General features: G+C 45.4%; 1 protein-coding gene across 1 annotated transcript; it reads right to left on the bottom strand.

Moving 5' to 3' along the window:
• Positions 1-2,392: 2,392 nt before the first annotated feature.
• On the bottom strand, positions 2,393-16,062 carry NDNF (neuron derived neurotrophic factor; the record flags this gene model as incomplete). Its single annotated transcript, XM_084285489.1, has 4 exons — positions 2,393-3,786; positions 4,474-4,598; positions 5,665-5,853; positions 15,992-16,062. The coding sequence occupies 4 exons, from the start codon at positions 16,060-16,062 to the stop codon at positions 2,393-2,395; spliced, it is 1,779 nt and encodes a 592-aa protein (XP_084141615.1).
• Between the last annotated feature and the right edge of the window lie 2,295 nt (positions 16,063-18,357).

The following is an 18,357-nucleotide window of genomic DNA, read 5'->3' as shown; positions in this document are numbered from 1 at the left end:
TAAAGGGAAGCTGGAATGGTTATAAAATACTTTTTGAAGTAAACACTGTAATATGCCAGTGGAGGGGCACCATTCCCTGCCAAAAAAAATAACGCCAATGAAACGCTTACAGAAGTGTAAGTTGTTGATTTTATCGGAAAAATTCAGTGGCTTTTTGGACAATGAAATGTAGGGTATGTATGTCCCTAACGACTACTGAGTTGACGCTGGTATCACAGACTTGCTCTAGAGGGATTCCCAGCTGTAGTGACTTGCTGCTCACCTGTGTCCTGTCACTGTAATCTAGCAGGTTTGCTGTGTGTTACTGAAGCCGATTAGATTTAAGAAATCACAGGGATGTTCTCAAATGAGGAGAGGAGATCATCTCCAGGGAATTCTAAATTTCATTTATTTATTTTTTTTTTTTTTTATGTAATCAAATTCTTTATTTGAAGACTGGCCAGTCTTCACATAGAGTATTTGCATCTTAAATATCTGCAGCAACAAACCCTACATATGGAACAAGGCAGGCGCTTGTACAGCCGTGAAACCCTGCTGCTGCCTCTCCGTTGCAAACTGAAATATTCCGGTTGGCAGCAGAAGGGAAACCCTGAAGAGCTCTGCACCAAGGAGCCAAGGAAAACTGGAGAGCACCTCTACAGGGATGGAGCTTTTGTCTCTCCTATGAGCAGCCTAAGAGAAATCTGCTTTCTGCCTTTATGTGGGTTTTGGTCCCTTTCCCTCATTCCCCAGTTTCTCTGAGAGTATTGTGAGTCCCAAGGGGGCTGTAAGCACTGGAACAGTGCAGTTTTATGGACAAGCACTGAAGCAAGAGACAGAGACTGTCCCATCTCTGAATAAGTCCCAACATCCACTGCCAAAGTTTGGATTGATGCATATGATGGGACCAAGGAAAAAAAAAGTCTCATTTACCTGTCCTGAGGCCCTGAACCACACTATAATATTGGGACTGATGAAGCATGTATCCTGCTCTTAGCCACTTGAAACAGGGTTGTTCTAGTTGCTTCTCAGAATGTGTTTTCCATTAAGCAGCTCTATACAAGTTTCTGAGTCAGTGAAGGTGACACGTGGAAAAACAAAGAAAGAAAATTTAGGAAAGATGAGATCCAGACAGTTAACATTTTAAAGAAATCTACACAATGGAAACAACTGCAGTTTAAACGAAAGTACTATTTTTTTGTTAGCACTACCATTCCTGTCAATGGAAAAAAAAAATCTTCTCAGCTTATTATTGCTGTGGTCAAAACCAGCAGCATCCAGAAAGTAAATGTTTTCAATGATAATCTAACGAAAATAATGTCTGGCTCTCTGGTGTGTTATTTGTTTGAATTGTATGCTCGCTCTAACTCAGACTGTGAACTCCTGAGGAACACTAAATGCCAGCGGCACTTGCAACCATGACAAAGCAGAACCCTTTCTCACCTGGAACAAGAAAAGTTCTGATGTGCTGTCCTGTTCCTCCAGTGTTTCTATCACAGCAGACATGGAGTATGCCACAAATGACCCTCTTTCAATGTCTCCCTTACAGATTTTAACCCCTGACACCAGTAATTCCTTCTGCTGCACTTCAGTCACTTTGCCCCAAAAGATGAAGAACAGCAAAAAAAAAAAAAAAAAAAAAAAAAGGGTGCGTGCTAGCTGAATTCAGTTCAAGTTTCAACACCCCTCTTCTGTCCTCAAGCTTGTTTTTCCCCTTAAAATATAAAGAAAAAGAAACAATATATAATCTAATATTTGTTTTTAATTTTCTGTACAGGAATATAACGTTATGGCAACTTTGTACATGAAATACATACAGTATTTAAACATGAAAATCAGCTAGGTAAGAATTTACATTAGCAATGAAACTGATTCATGTGCAGCCCAGTTAATACTTAGTTTAGATCTGTATTTTAACAGGGAGAGATTTTAATAGTTTACAATCATAGAAACATAAACATTTAAAACAAGACTCTATAAAATAATTTACAGAAACCCTACCATCTACACTGAGAGAAAGGGTGTATGCCTGCATGTCTTGTGTGCGCATAACAAGGTGGATGAATGATTTATCTCAGCCTTTTAAGTATAAAATAATTTAGGAGCAGTTCATGCAATGTGGAAGCAAAGGAGTGCCAGTTCCTTCAAGGTTTCCTGCTACCTCGGACATCTACTGAGCATCACATGTGGGTCACCGGACACATGATAATACAGTTGCCAGATGCTACAGGGAGCACCGGCCCCAGTTCCTCCAAACAATTACTTATGTAAACATAAATATACAAGCTGATATCTTTTCTACACAGTACAAATACAGGTCACAGCTTCTCAGCTGTGCAAGTAGTCAATCCGTATGCTGGGATGTAGGATAATGTTCAGACCGGAGTTCCCTGTATCCCTGTATGCAGGGGCACTAACAGAACTTTCTCGTTTTCACTAGTTTGCTCTGGTACTTGACAGAGTGCCCTCCATGCCCTATGACATAAACGTCCAGCAGGTAGGACTTGCCAGGCTGCAGGCCCCGAATTGTCTCTGTGGTGACTGCTTTCTGTATATTCTGGCTGTGAAAGTATTTACAGAGAACCTTTTCTGATTTCTTCCTTGTATCTGGACCCAAGCATTGGTTCTGTTCTCTTTTCTTCTGCTCCTCATTGTAATTGTCATCCACTTCCTTTTTGTAGATGCAGAATTTGTTTCTCTCCTGTGTGCCAAGCCACGCCACCGTGACTGAAGAACACGTGCGGAGTTTGTCAAAGGCTTTGATTCTCGTATCTTCAGGAAGAGAAGGAAATGACTGCTTGTTAGGCCTTGTTGTTGCCAGGACCTTCAGCACAGAAGCACCTTTTTTGCTTCCTTTCAGCCTAATTAGGTATTTAGCTTTTGCTTTTCCTCGCAGCTGGAACTGCCGTACTCCCTCCACATTTTGAGACAAGAGAAGTTTGCCATCTCTTCGAACTTGGATCTGAACAGCATCCAGACAGGAATGAACAGAAAAGGTGACCTTCTGGTGAGACGAAACAGGAGCAAACCGTAGAAATTTGGCTCCCTTCCTCTTGATGAATACATCTGTAACTTTGCCATCCTTCAGTTCGACTGTTTTCTGCTTAGCCTCCTCCTTTGTTCTAGCAAAGGTGCCAACATATGCAGTGCTCATGTTAGTGTTAGTGTTTACTGCAAACATGTCAAAATAGTACTGTGTGTCGGGTTTCAGGTCGGACACTGTGAAGATGTTCTTGTTCCCGATACAAACTTTGTGCAGGTCAACTCTCGGCTTTGAGGATGTTTGGCGCCCAAACTTTGATGATGATTTTAGGAAACCACGTTCTTTGCCAGCGTTGTTGTCTGTGGGGAAGCCAAAATGGGCAAAGTCGAATGGACTGAAATCCAGACCTGGCTTTGGAGCCATCATGAAGGCATCATCAGAACTGAGTTTGGCTTCAACAGCACAGAGGCTTTTGAAATTGTGTTCTTTATTGATGACTATGCAATATTGAATTGGCTGTTTCAGTAATGAGGCCGTGGGACTTGGTTTCCATGCCAGTGTCACTGTTGTACGTCCCAGAGAAGTGACATCAATTCTGGGATCATAAGGTAATTCAGGGTAAGGTTGGTCAGATTCTGGAGTAGTAGTTGCATACACTTTAAAATGTGTATCCTTCTCTGTTGACAGCAGGTCTAGTTGATACAAACCAGAAGGGGAACTAGAGGACACAAAATATTCGACATCGTTGCCTTTGTAAGAGAACAGCTCTGTGCCTTCTTCATTAGTAATCTGCTGTTTCTGTTGCTCAAGAGGTTCTGGTTCACCTAGATTATAAGCACAGAAAAACATTTGTAGAGACACAATCCAGGAATAAGAGAAAATAAAACTAACAGACACAAAATAGAAGTGTGAGATGAAAATGAAAGGTTGTATCTTCTGAGGAAGATGTTACTGTAGTTCTGTCCTATCAGGCAGAGTTTGGCACTCAGGTTAAAAACACATGTAATAGAAATTGCACTTTTAATTGCACATTAATGGAGTTGTGTGGATGGTGGCTTCCATCTTCCACTAGACTACTCCAAGCACCCAGCTTGGATGTGCCATACTGTTCCCGGGATGAACTGTCTCTGCTGCCTGTTTCTCGGCATGTTTCTGAGCCCTGCAACAATACCAATCCTGCCTCTCCCACTCTTATCTTGTGTGCACAGCCCACAGCAAAGCCCCCAGTGAAACCAGGCTACTCTGGGTAGTTTGTTGTGGCAGCATCCAGTGTACTCTGTAACTATAACCTCAGCTTTTGTTTTTACTTTTTTACAATGCTTTTCCTTCCCAATGTTGCTACCTACTGACAGTTTCCTGCACAAAAGCAGGACTAGTGCTGAAGATCCAAAGATCATACAGATGGACCTGCTGTAACACTCAGCATCACACTGAGACTGGCCTGAGGAGCTTTGAATACAGGAGAAAAGTGTAACTCTGAGGCATAAGGAAAGTCTTTGATGGTTTAATACCTGAACCTTCTCCACTGGCTTCCTCTGGGAGTTCTTGCACACTCAGTTTCCACTCCAGGGGGGCATCACATGGTGTCACTGTCACTGCTAGAGGTGTGTTGTCCTCTTCAACCACAAAGAAGTACCTAGGGGAAGGTTAACAGAGCTATAATGTCAGTATATCCTGGTGGCAGCCAACTGGCAGGGACTGACTTTACATTATCAAGGCTGACCTTGGTAGGGCAACAGAGGCAAAAATGTTACTTACAGGCAAGCATGTACAGAGGGAATATAGAAAGTCTGTCAGGTGAAGGCTAAGAGGAGGTGAGGGGCTGAGGTCCCCCTGCCTGCACTGAGCTGCAGAGCTCACAGTGCATTTTTCATGATATGGCAGAGGGGGTTCTGGCCTCCTGCCCTTCTCCCTCATCAGTTTCACTCTTTACCCCTACACTAACCATGTACAGAATAAATGGCTACAAACGTACAAGTGAGGGAAACGGGGGTCTCTCCTGGAATGTAGGGGTAAGCTCTTCAAAGCAGGACACGTTTTTTTTTATATGTCCAGGTAAGAGCCCTAGAAGCACATACAGGCACATGCACATTCAGCTGTCTCCCTGTGTCCTCCCCAAGTACTATGTGTCACTAATTGTAAAGTGTTCCTCATTCACAAAGGCTTAAGGAGGTGTGTGGTATGTGGAGGACAGTAGCATTTCTGCTGTTCCCTGAACCCTTTGGAGCCCTGATTCCTTTTCCAGACTAACCTTGGTATTTTCTGACCCACAGGGTTGAGGCTGGGAAGAGGGGCAACCAGGCCAGAGTTGTCTTGCACTGCTTCTTTAAAGCACAATATGAAATAATGAAGAGAGACAAGTGTGGTGAGGTTAGCCTGTAGTTTCTAATTTCTTTCCCCCTCCCTTTGCATCCAGACATGGTTAGTGGCCCCACTTCAGGGAACTTCTGTGGTCTGTGGGAGCTCTGGGCTGATACCAGGAATCACACAAAATGCACAGACCCTCAGCTGGGGAGGCTAGACTGGGATGGAGACTCACACAGTTACTTACTTCACCAGCCAGAGCACTGGCATTTGTATTTCATGCAATAGAACTTCATAGAATTTCTCTTATTTGGATTCAGTTTTGGTTTCAAAACAGACAACAAATAAATCTGCTATCTTCCAAGTACAATGACCTTACTTAAACTGGGCAGAAATACCTTTTAGGCGTGTCTCTGAACAGGTAGCTGCTAATTTCGGCTCCATCTGGGACGACTGAAGAATCATGAAAAAACGCTTTGTCCCGAATCTGCATCTGGAAGAGCTCCTCATCTCTGGTAGGCAACTTCTGCGTCCTGGAGCTGAGCGGCAGCAGCAGCAAGAGCAGTGGGCAGTGAAGCAGGAGCATCCTGCAGCAACGACAGGGATCCCCTGGTGAGAGCTGAGCCACACGTGCACAGCAGAAACTGCCCCCACCTCATCTCATGCCGCTCAAGGGAGACCGCAGTGAAGCACAGGGTTTAGTCATGACCTGTTCGTTCACGAGCTCAGCTAGACGCAGACCCACTTGGCTCCTACAGCTGATTTAACACTGCCCAAGAGCTTACGACGGTCTTCAACCAACCTTTAGACCCAAGCTGCAGAGTATGGCGGAGTTTAGCAAGGAGGCATGAGTTTGAAAGGCTTATTCCACCACTGAAATTAACGCATACCTACAAGGATGTTGCATGCCCTTTATGTTTTACAGGAACTTTCACAGTACTGCCACATGAGCACTGGGAGTATGTGTTGTAAGGACCAAACTTGCATTGTCAGAGCTCTTGGATAAAGTATGTAAATAAGATTTTTCCATCTCAAACTATAATTGAAAGCAAGCCCACACAGTGGTTTGAAATTGGGCTCTTTCTCCCCCTTTAACAAAGAGCAAAAGCCTTGAACATACTTTGGTAGAGCTACAGTTTGATGTTTTGCCACAGGAGAAATAGAACTCGCTGGACATGGGACCCAGAGTAAGCACAGAGCAGATGGAGGGCACAGCAACGTCGCTTAGCAGATTTTGGTTGGGCTTCCAACAATCCTTTGAAAAGTAAATATTTCCAGTGAAATTGCTCTTTATAAAAATAGAGAATTAGGAAAATATGTGATATAAACCCACACATATTCAAAGCACATTGGTATTAGCATGCAATTCAGCAGGGCTTAATCCTCAAGCCTGATGGGAATTGCAAAACACAAAAGCAGAGAATCCCTTACAAATTAGGCATAATAATTCATAATCTCAGCCTTTCATTATTATGTCTACAACTAGGTCAGTAATGACTACCCTAACGTATACAGTGGGATAGACTGCAAATCTCCTTTCAATACAGCAAATGATCTCATACCAATGGCTCTGGCTGGGGTGAGGGGAAACGCAGCCCACTTCTGGTATGAGTACAGTGAGTTTAAACCGCTAAACAATTATATTCCTAAAATTAGAAAAGAAGAAAAAAAAAAGAGTTTTAGGCCATTACCTAAACTGTGTTAGCCACTGGCTTTGGGGAAAACCGTGGTAAAAACATTGAGCTGGCAGGAACAGTTTTATCTTACTTTGCTTGTTGCTACTTGGTTCAGTGTGCACACATGCCCCAGTCCTTATACTGCAGAATAAGTTGATTATTGCTTCATAAGACACTCTTTCTTTTTACCTTTAAAATCAAATCCACTGTTCAGTTGGTGTTTTGTTTTCTTTTGTTTCCTCCACACAACCTTTCTCTAGTCTTTTACATAAAAACAGTAAATACAAGACTCCGTGAGAAGTGGCATGATGTATTTTAAGCCATAATAAAATTGGTCTTTTTCAAGCTCTTAAGGAAAATATAAACATGTCCCCCTGAGGGAAGCATCAGTGGCCGCCTCCTTCCCCCTCCTGTGATTGCCTTCTGAAAACCCCAAAAGAGCCTCAGCCCATTATTTATTCGGCGATAACCTCACAACAGCAACACAGGGCTGGGGGATGGCAAGGCTCCGTCACCATAATTTCCCATTTGCAGGGTTTATAACACTTAATCTCCATCACTCAGGTTTTAAATTGAGTATTTCATTATAATTTGAGAGCTTACTGCAGTGCTCTGCCCTAAGGGAGGGAAGGGCATACATGGCTTTACCTAAGACATGTAGCTGCTACTTGCAGTCAAATCATGGTTTGTCTCTCCCAGTGTTTGTCAAAGTTTATCCTGACCAGCTCCTTACCTAGATTTGGATGACAGCAGGCATACTTTGTTGAATTCAGACCAAAGGCAATGACATTTGGCCTTTCAGAGCAAAGATCCTAAGTCAAAATACTGTCTGACTCAAGTCACCGAAGTCAGCAGAAATCTCCCCTCATAGGACACCAGACGAGCTCCGTGTGCAGCAAAGCACTGTTTATTGACTTTTCACGTATTATCGTTGGCCAACAGGGAAGAAATTCTTTCTAATTTATACACACCAGCTACAGCAGATTATTTGGTTAGGTAAGAAACACGGATGCTTTCTGCAGACCATGTCCTCCACGTGAACCCCCTGAAATTGCAATATCATATATTCTCACAGTCTGCTCCAGTGCAGTGTAACCATTATTAAAATAAACTACTTCTGATTATAGGACTACCCAGGCTAAGCTTCGCTTCTTAAACAATCTTACTAGCTAATCCACTTTAAAAACTGGTAGACAGTGTTTCTCTCCCCAGTAACTATTGCAGTGTAGCGAAAAGGTAAGGATTTGTCTGTGATTCCTGTAACTAATTGTAAAAGCACTTCAGCTTAAACTTAACAACAGAAGATACGTAAACGTTAGTCCTGTGCTCCCTCCCCAGGCTAGGAAGGCAGCACCGGCCCATTTTATATGTGAAATAGCTTGCAGAATCGTCGACTGCTAATGAAAGACAAACCTTTTATAAACTTGGTTCCTTTACAAGTAAGTAGGATTTTGAGTGCCTTCATTTTCACATATCCAACCTCTGAGACTTAAAACAGGAGCAATTTTCATACATGACACTTCCAAAGGTGGGACACCTAAATAGCAAAGAGGCACTGAAAACTCACCAAGTTTTGGAAAAAACTGCTGTCAGCATTATACCACCCTTTCACATATGTTAATAAACATATCTTTTATTTATATATATTTTTTGCAGGGCACTGATTGATTTCACATAGTTTTAAGCTAAATCTTCTACAATTCACTCACACAAAACACCAAGCAAAAAGCATTTCTTTGCCCCATGTTTCTTTCTGGACAAGCTCACCCTGGGCAATGACTTTGACAGCATCCCTCCAAAAATGTGTGCAGTGCCTGTGAGCACAAGCACAATCCCACCTCACTCCTGAAAATGTCCAACCAATGCTCCTATTTTCTTGGTGCCACATGGTCCAAGCGTGTTTTATTTTTTGAATGCACATACTGGCCCCAACCCTGCCCCCTAAAGCTCACACACGACGTGAAATACACCATGTGATTTTTGTTCTCCAGACTGTGCCACCTCCTGAATGTCTTTTGTTCCCTCTTCCACGAGTTTGCCTTGTTTTCTTTTCTTTTAAACTCAGAGTCAATATTTTATTGATATATTCCTGCTGACTGGAGGGATTTGCCTGCTGTTTATCACTGAATTTAAGAAAGAGCCAAAGCAAACAGTCCTAAGTGAAATAATAAGCACTGCTCGCCTTCTCCAGGATTGCAAAAGTGCCCTCTAATGGCACGTCCCCACTGCTCGCGTCCTCCCCAGCCCCTCTCCTCCACAGGGTCCAACACCCAGGGGCCAAGGCCTGCTCCAGCCCCCAGGGCAAGGTGACAGCCATGGGCTAGCAGAGGAAGAGGCCACGGGGCAGCTAGCTGAGGGCCTTTACCTGAACAGGGAGAACAGAAGCAGGTGCTGAGAGCTTGGAGTGGGGCGTAATGACCTCCAGCGCCTCAACACATGCTGCCTTACCAGGGGCATTGTGATTTTTTTTTCCTTCTGAAAGTAGAAATAAATAAAAGTCTGGCCATTTTGTAAACTTGAGCTGTGAGCATACACGTGAGAATTGTCATTACATTGGATTGGAACTGATTACAATTACACTGATTACAATTCCCCCCTTCCTTCTGAGCGACTTATGCTCGAGCAGGGAGACTTCCCGGCTCTCCCACACCCCGTTTACACACACTCCGACTGGCCTCCAAGACATTCCCATCCCTAACTCCATCTATATGAAAGACCTGCAAATATCTAGGCAGACAGTAATTACAAGCCAAAACGGAGAGGCTAACAGGATCTGCAACTGGCTGCATTTTCGCATTCAGGGACAAATCAGCTTTAGCTCTCAGGCCATCCCCACAGCAGCTGGAGGCAGGCCGGGCAAGTCCTCCATTGGAGGCCGGAGGGAGGCAGCAGGGCCACAGAGCCACCCGCGGTCACCTCTGAGCACCTCAGCCTGTCCAGAGCATTCTCTTGCTTTCGTGACTGTCCATGGGTGACTGTCAAGGACTTGCAGTAACAAAACAAAAAGGGCCTGGGTTTATTTGAAGCAAACGCATCTGGAATAAGTGAAACCTAACATTTGATTACAGAGAGCGGAAAGTGCACGACTGTAATTTAGCAGGGATCACTTCAAGGCACTGCCTGCCACAGTGCCTTTGTATTGCATTTTCATTTTCTTGTGTGGATGGTTAACTTTTTTTCCACCTCACTCCCTGTTTTTAAACTCCGATGCATTAGGGTTTTTTTAGTTGTTTGCATTACCCATGCTGCATCTCATAATGAGTCTGTAGATTTATTGACCTGATTTAAATCTAGCTTTGGAAATGAAAGGGCATTGTGTGACTTCTTTGACTTATAGGAATGCTGCAAGTAAAGAGTCTGTAAGCTTTTCCATTACAAACTTCACTTCCAGAGATATACAACACAAATATACGCACCTCAGCATACAGAGTTATCGCCTCAGACACAGAGCAATTTAAAAGCGCCTACCAATTTCAACTGTAATATAATTATTTTTGATGTGTAAAGAATGAAAAAATAATGCCTTTGAAATTTTTAAGTATTTATTGGGAGCTCATTTATTTGTTTGTTACCAAAGGGGAAGAGTGAAGGCACGGACTTTAATACTTGTGTTTCCCTAAAGGGTCTGGAAAACATTTGGTATGCCTTTCATATTGTTGTTGTTGTTGTTTGTTTGTTTTTAAAAGGAAAAAGCCGTGCTCCAGCAGGCTTGCTGCCTGCTGCTGCTTTGCACCGTGCCAGAAGTGCCAGCCTACGACCCAAAGGTCATGGTCCCATCTAGGGACAGGGGGCAAAGTAGAAGATGGGCAGGTGCATCACCCGCTCAGCCCACCAGAGCAGAAACACTTGTGTGGGGTGCTGCAGCTGGCAGGGAAGGAGCACTCATGTGCCGTTGTGCCCCAAATCCCTGGATTAATGCTCCCTAAACACGCATGGACATGACAGACACTAATGGTGCCTTTGAAGCTATTAGGGTCCACCCTGTCAATTAATTATCTGTGGGGTAACTGACCGCCTCTTGCAATTCCAGTTCAATCCAGGGTTTGCCTTTGCTGGAAGTATTGTTTCAGCAGAGCAAATCACAGTAGCATGGGAAAACATCCAGCTATGCAGAAATAAGACCATATGAAGAAATACGGTTACGTTTTCATCAAATCTTAATGAACAACAGTGCTGATGAACTGCAACTTATGGGAGAGGTTAACTCTGAAGGGGTAATACTGTAAAATGTGGAGCTGTCTCAAATTAGACATGTTGAAAAGCAAACATACTCAGGGAGATATGGTATCAAAAATCAAATTTTACATGGACTATTTTGTTTCCAAGCTGAGACGTATTTATTTTTCCACTTTTAGTGGAAACAGATTCAACTGTGATTACATCGGGATCGCCATCCTGCAGCGAGCAGTACTGGGATGCTTCAAAAAACCCAGCTGAGCCAGGAGATCCCAGCTGGGACACTTGAGGAAATGCCTGGTAGCTCTCCTCCTCCTGTCAGTCACTGCCCACATACCAGCTCTTCACTCTTCACAGCCACTTCCACCCACGGGTGAGTGTCAAAAACAAACAAACAAGGAGTCCCCAGCGACCTCTGGTACAACGTCCAGTTGTTCCCTGATACCTCTGTTGTGAGGGCACAGGAAGACATGTAGGCTACTACTGGCAGCCAAGTGCTGCAAGACGTGGGTGGAAGCCTGCTGCACGCTTGACCCCAAACCACACTTGATTGCCCTTCACAACTCCAGCATAAATTGGCCTTGTGGCTGGCACCATACCTGCTTGTTCTTCTAAGCCCTCCCAAAATGCCCAGACAGCTAAATGTCCTCCACAGAGACCACAAGTAGGGTGACACTGCTACAGGAAGATCCTTCTGCAATAAACACCAATTTCAGGCACTGCATCCAAAGCTGAATGCACAGAAGGGGAATTTTTCCATTGTCTCAGCAGGGTTTGAGCCCCAGTAGGAAAAATCACATGGGGCAGAGAAATCTGAGTTTGCACAACTCCAGACCATTTAAGATAACCAGCTCTGAACGCCACGTAGCTCTACAACAAATCTTTCATCACAGGATCTCGAGGTGTTTTGTAAGAGAGAGCAATTATTATCCCCTTGTTATGAGCAATAAAAGTGGGGCAGCAAATTTCCTTGTTCACGGAAATCCCAATATAATCCTTTCCTTTAATCACTAAACAATAGCCACTTTCTAAGGCCAAGTCCCTGTGCCTTGAGCATGGCTGTGCGAGTGGATGTCGCTGCCTGTCCGTAATGAATTTCAGCAAGAGGATTAGCAGGGAGGAGCACGCCCTGACAATTACAAACTACAGCCAACACCAGCAAATTGCTGTTTGGTACAAAGTTTCCCCGTGCTTCCCTATAATAGCTCCAAATGACATCACAAGCAACGGCCCCTGCCAAAACCCTTATGAGACGAGGGTGGCTGGTGTGTCAGGGGAGGACAGAAAGCAGAACCGCAGCTTGGGAGCAGGATCGAGTCCGTGCATCTTCATACTGCTGGGGCTTGAGCTGAGAGACCCTCGGAGAGCTCTGAATTGCCATCAGTGCACTGTAATTGCTCATGCACTTCTTTCCTTCCACTTTTTGATAGATGACTTAAAAAAAGGGGAACATTTCTTACTGCTTTGCAGTTCCTTTGGGCATGCAGAGGCCGATTCCCTCAGCTTCCATCACAAACAGTTTCTCCAGCATTGGGAATAGCAGCACTGGTGGACACCTCAGAGCAAAGACACGGCGATGGGAATTCACACAGATAGTGCAGCAGGCACCCCAAATGCATTTGCAAGGTTGGATTTTGGATTGTTTCAGTCCAGGAATATTTGTAGATAACTAAACATGGAACGAGGAGCAAATGTAATTTGAGTGGGGATAAAAGCTATTTCTGATCCATTCTGCTCTTTCCCATGTTTTTTCAATCTTATCCTTATTTCCCCTGCATTGCTTGTAGTTACACCTGAATCACATAAACCAGGTTCTCAGCTGACTTTGAAGGAATTACGCCCTTTTTTACTGGTTTGAGCTTCTAGCCACATATTACTGCTGAGCATGGTACTACAGATTATGCTGACCCTCCAACATTTCCAGCTCCTCAATTATCATCAGAATCCTAATTTTCCAGTGTAATTTATTGGCCAAAATTGGATTCCTTTTTAATATTATCTGCCTTCAGCTTTGCTTTAAAGGCATGTAAGAGGAATTTTCCTTCCTATGAATCCTTAATGCACCACCACTAAGGTGCTCTCTCACAAGGACTTGTTACATACCACAGTAACGCTCAGATCCCGTGTCCCATTTTCCCTAGCTGGAAAAGGGTTGCTGCAAATATGTAAACATTCGTAAAGCCTCTGAAAATAGAAAGTACCAAATGTAGTGCTGATGGTACCTATATTGAAATATTCCCATTCTAACCCACAGGGAAGGGCTTCCCAGGGCCCAGCAGGGGCACCTGCCCCACGATGGTCTTTGCCATCCCCTGAAGAGCACCTGCACTGTTTCCTCGGCACAACGCCAGCTCTGTCAGCTTCTTTGGAGGCTGCGCGTGGATGTGAGCACAGGGAGGCTCATCACAAGTGGCTCACATCACGGGGGGACAATCAGCCTTTCTTCTGCACCCTCGGTTTTGTAGACTGCATGGGAAAGAATGAGAAAAAGCAGCAATGTTCACAATAGCTAGATTTTCCCAACTGACCTTTATCTCCTTAGCATCTTGCTTAAAAAATAGAAATTAAAAAAAAATAATAATAATAAAAGGCAATTCAGACAGAGGGCAGCTCAGTAAACTGAAAATTGCTGGCCATAGAAGCTAGCTGCACTTGACTTAGCTACCTGTGGCCACACTGTGCTGCCCATCATTTTGACTAATACCAAAGAAAATCTGACCTTCTCCTTACCCCAAACACCTGACCTTCACACAGTGGCCATCAGGTGAGGTTAATACTGTCCAGGCCCAAGCACAGAGGCTCCAGCCCTGGTTTCCCAATCCCCTCACCAGTCACTGGGACACACGAAAGCAACAAATACAGCCAAGGCTCAGGAGAAAGCAGGGACCCATACGGTATAGCATGGCAGCGCTGGGTGCAGCCAGTGTCATTTGGCATCTCCAAGGCTAAGGAACCATGCCCAGAGAAAGTGTTAGTCATACAGACCTGCCTACGTGTGCATCTTCCTCCTCTTTCCTAGTAAGACTGCTTAGCTTTGGTTCCCTTCATTTTTTTGGAGGGTAGCAGGGTGAGAGAAGAGAGCACTGGGATTGCCCGTGTGTCACTGCAGAGGGTGTGAGCAGCCCCTCTCCAGCGCTGGGCTGGGCTCTGGCTCCCCGGGATGCCCGCACCCTGGCCCACCAACACCACGGGGCTGGCAGACCCTCCCAGCCCTCCTGCTCTCGCCCAGCAACACTTGCAAAGGGGAGTTACAAACAAAGCAGGTTCCAAGTGTATTTGGGAGCTGCCGGGCTCTGGGTGGTTGTGCAGCAGTTTCTGCTAAGCAGCTCAAGCCACGACCTTCTGCACGATCAAGCTGAAAAGTTTCCAGCGATGCACTCTCAAATCAAAGTACCAGGGGAGCTTCAAACCCCACCAGGGCCAGCTGCAGAGCTGTGATATGGGATTTGAGAAATGGCTTACTGACAGGGCAGGCTCCAGCCCCACGCCACGGCTGGACCAGCGTTTGTTTGTCCAGCCGGACAGGCGAAAGGTCAGTCCTTCATCTCGGCACCGCGAGCCAACGCACAGGGAACACATGTGGGCAGGTAGGTCGGGCTGCCACGGGTGAGCGAACATCCAAACAGCCCCACAGCCTTCTTACGGCCACCAGTCCTCCTTGCCTGGTGGGAGAGAAGGGAAGCAAGAGGGAAGAAAAGGAAAAGGGAGTGAAAGAAAAAGGAAGAAGGGATTTCTGCATTAGGAGACGGCTGGAACGCATGTCAGGGGACCTTCCCTTTCCAAAAGCAAAAGGCACAGTGAGAGATGTGGCATGGGAGCCAGGCTGCCTCCTGGGGGTGCTGCTTTGCTGGCATGGAGAGAAAGTACAGCTCGAGGACAAAGCATCATTTCAACATCACCTTGAACGCAGCACTGCATAAGCAAAAAGCCATTCACTCAAGAAACCACCCGCCCTTTGGTGTTTTATCCACACAAGGCACTTCAGCAGGCCAAGGAGGTCTAGGCTATTTTTTTTTATTTTTTTGGGAGTGGCGTGGGTGGGTATTTGTGGCTCAATTTTCAGGGAAAGAAAAACCAGCTCGGGTGGGTGCTGGATACCCATCAAGACGTAGTACCTCTGCCTGTGCCGCTGCGCTGGCTTTGCCCCTGCAAGAAGCTGAGCAGCGCCCAGCTGCGGTTTCAGGTACCAACACTTCGCCTTCACGTAGCGCGGGATCCAACGTGGCTCAGCCCAGGGAAACTGCAAGCAGCTGCGGGATGTTTCAGCCTACTGGAAGCACATATCACCAGGATCTATGTGTTTGGCATTTCCTAGTTAAAGCACTGATTGTTGGGGTTTTCTTACAGCCCTGTGACCGCGTTTTCTTAAATGAGTGGGGATTGGAGTGAGCACCATAACTTAACGTAGCACTCCTCCTGCCTTGAGCCTGCATCCCTGCTGTCACACGCCGGCAAGGGGTGTCTTACTCGCTGCCTTAAGATACTTGGTCAATTCAAATATTAAAAGACTTTAAATCCAAGCTTTGCTTTGTTCACATGGTGTGAAAGGGTCTTAAAAGCAGATTTTTCATAAGACGTATTATTTCAACTATTGTGCTCTAACAGGATTATAAAAGTTTTAATTGACTGACAGTAAATCTTCCCTGCAAAATTGCAACTTTAATACCTCCTAGGACTGTTAGGATTTTATTCATTATTCCTCATTACTGAAAAAACAGTCGGAGAGCGCCCCTAGGGTCTTCCCCAAATAAGGAGGAGATCCTATTAGTTCCTACAAATCACACTGAAGTAAGTAACTCTTCTCATGAGGAAAAACCCACGGAGAGTTACATGCAGCTTTAGTAGCCAGAGGAACAGCAAGAATGTCGCTGACACTGCTTGAGGATGTTTTCCCTTGCATCCAGAGAGCAGCTGGCAGCTCTGGGACACTTGGCTTTCCTGCATGACCACCAGCCCTGTCTAAGCAGCACAACTTGCACCAGGCCCTCCATATGCTCAGACACATTTCGACTGTTTCAATATAAACAAATCAACAGTAAACCTGGTACAACTTAATGAAGCAGCAGGAGAAGGTGAGCTCGCCTTTTGCTGCTACCCTGGCTGCTTTGTAAAAACCCTCTCCTCTGAGCAATCCCTGTATCCAGAACCTGCGATCCGCCTGCAGTACGGGCAAGGTTAAAAGTGAGAAAGATGAAAAAAGCATAATTCTCACCCCAATAAAGCTCCAACCCTTAAAAAAAAAAAAAAAAAAAAAAAAAAAAAAAAAAAAAAGAAAAGGCAATGTACTTAATTAAGAGAACAATGCTTTTCCCCTTTCCCCCTGCAAACCGCAGCGGAAGCGCCGCTCCCGGCAGCATGTCACCTCGTGAGCGCGCGAGGGTCACACGGAGGGGCACTCATATCCGGACCCGCGGAGAGGGGGATGAAGTGGGAAAGAGAAATTATTGCCTTTCACTTTCCAGGTGCTCTCAGCAAGGACCACTGCTTCTTATCTCAGCTGTCACGCAATCAGCAAACATCTCTCCAACCGCCACGTTTAATTGTCCTAAAAGCAGCCCAGTCCTGTGGTACCACATCCCAGGGCAGGCTCATGCTCACCAAAACCAAACAGCCCCGCATGCTCTGGAGCAGCCAGCATGTGCGTGCATCCCTCCGGCAGGGTAGTGCGTGCACCTTTTTGTTCAGCAAAACACAGACAGGCTGGGGGGAATGCTCTCATACCACCAGGCCCACCACTTGCTTGAGCAGCATTTAAGAACTGAGCACAAACCCCAAACCTGTCTTATAAAACATCCCTGAGAAAATTAACACCTTTTTGGTTGAAGTTACAGTATCAGCTATCTCGCACGTGGACTGGCATGTCCTACATGACCTGCGTGCTCCATGAAGCCATCCATGTAAACAGATTTTCCACTGGTTCCTGTTACAGCTCGGTGCTAACATTCATCTTCCCCCAGCACAGCAGCTGCCCTCGTGTGCTGTGAATTGGAGAATGAATTCTGAAAGAACGAACTTCTTTTTAATATTGGCTCTCCGCGTCCCTCTTAAGTTATTTCCTCCTTTAGGCACGTTCTCCTGGAGTTATGATTTATCACCCTGACCCGTTTCCCAATCTAAGGGCAAATACTTCCTCTCCTAATGACATCTAGTTAAAGTTTTCAAGCATAACATCTCCTCAGCCTTCACAGCTCCTCCTGTCAGCGTTAGCTTATTGGAGCAGTTTTCTCAGGCAGAAACAATTGCTGCTTGGTCTAACAAGGAGTTTTGTTGTGGAAGTAGCACACTCTCAGTCACAATGCAAAACAAAGTTTGGGGAACAGAGCTTCCACAAGCTTTTTTGTGATTTATCCAGGAGGATGCTCACTTTTGTTTAATAGAGCTAAAGCACTACTCGAGTCCTCTCTCACTCATCTTACCCAAGGTTTTTCCTTTCCTCTAACATAATTCATGTCCCTTCTCTACTCACTCCTGCTTGGGCAGCACCCGCAGCCCCTCCATCATCCTGACGGGCCATACCCTCAGTGACAGCAAAACATGCAGCCCCGTAGCACTCACCGTGGCACCACCCTGGCTGTGAGCAACGCAGATGTCAGGGGCTCTCTGCATGCATGCGAACCTCACCCCAAGCATATACATCCTGATGCAAAGCCCATCGAGGTTATCATCCCCAAAGGCACACCAGGCACTCCCAGCAGCAGGCGCTCCCTTCTACCAGCACTCACAAGCCCCCTCCCTCCCCTCCTGAGGTGCGAGGCCCTTCACCCCAGCATCCCGCACTCCTCTTCTCTGCGTTTTGTAATCGGGAAAGCAAAAAGCAAGCCAAGCCCCAGCGTTGTGTTAACTCCTTATTAAAAGCCCGGATGGCAGCCTGAAGCAGCTACACGGTGCCCCATGCCAGCAGTGTCGGCTGCTTCGAGCATGCTGAGCGAGGAGTGTGCACATCTCACTACGCTGCCCTTAACGCAGAAAACGTGCTCATTCTGCAAGGCTGCAGGGAAACCTGGCACCCAGAGGGTGTCCGCAGGTATAAATGAGCAAATTTACCTTCTGAGAATAGAAAACTTAAAACCAAAAAGGCAGGGAATGAAAAGATAAATACCCACTTAGCAAAACGAAATAAAACCAGCTCTAGAAAGAGGCGAGATGCTGAAGGAGGCCTGAAATAGCCCCTTGAAAATAGTGAAGTAATGGGCTTACAGTTTTATTATTCACATAAAGTTTAGTGACTTCAAAACGAAG

Source organism: Netta rufina (assembly GCF_964035555.1).
Source record: "Netta rufina genome assembly, chromosome: 4".
In the NCBI taxonomy this organism is placed as follows: domain Eukaryota; kingdom Metazoa; phylum Chordata; class Aves; order Anseriformes; family Anatidae; genus Netta; species Netta rufina.
Note: the sequence above shows the minus strand (reverse complement) of the source record. Positions and strands in the feature narration are given on the sequence as shown.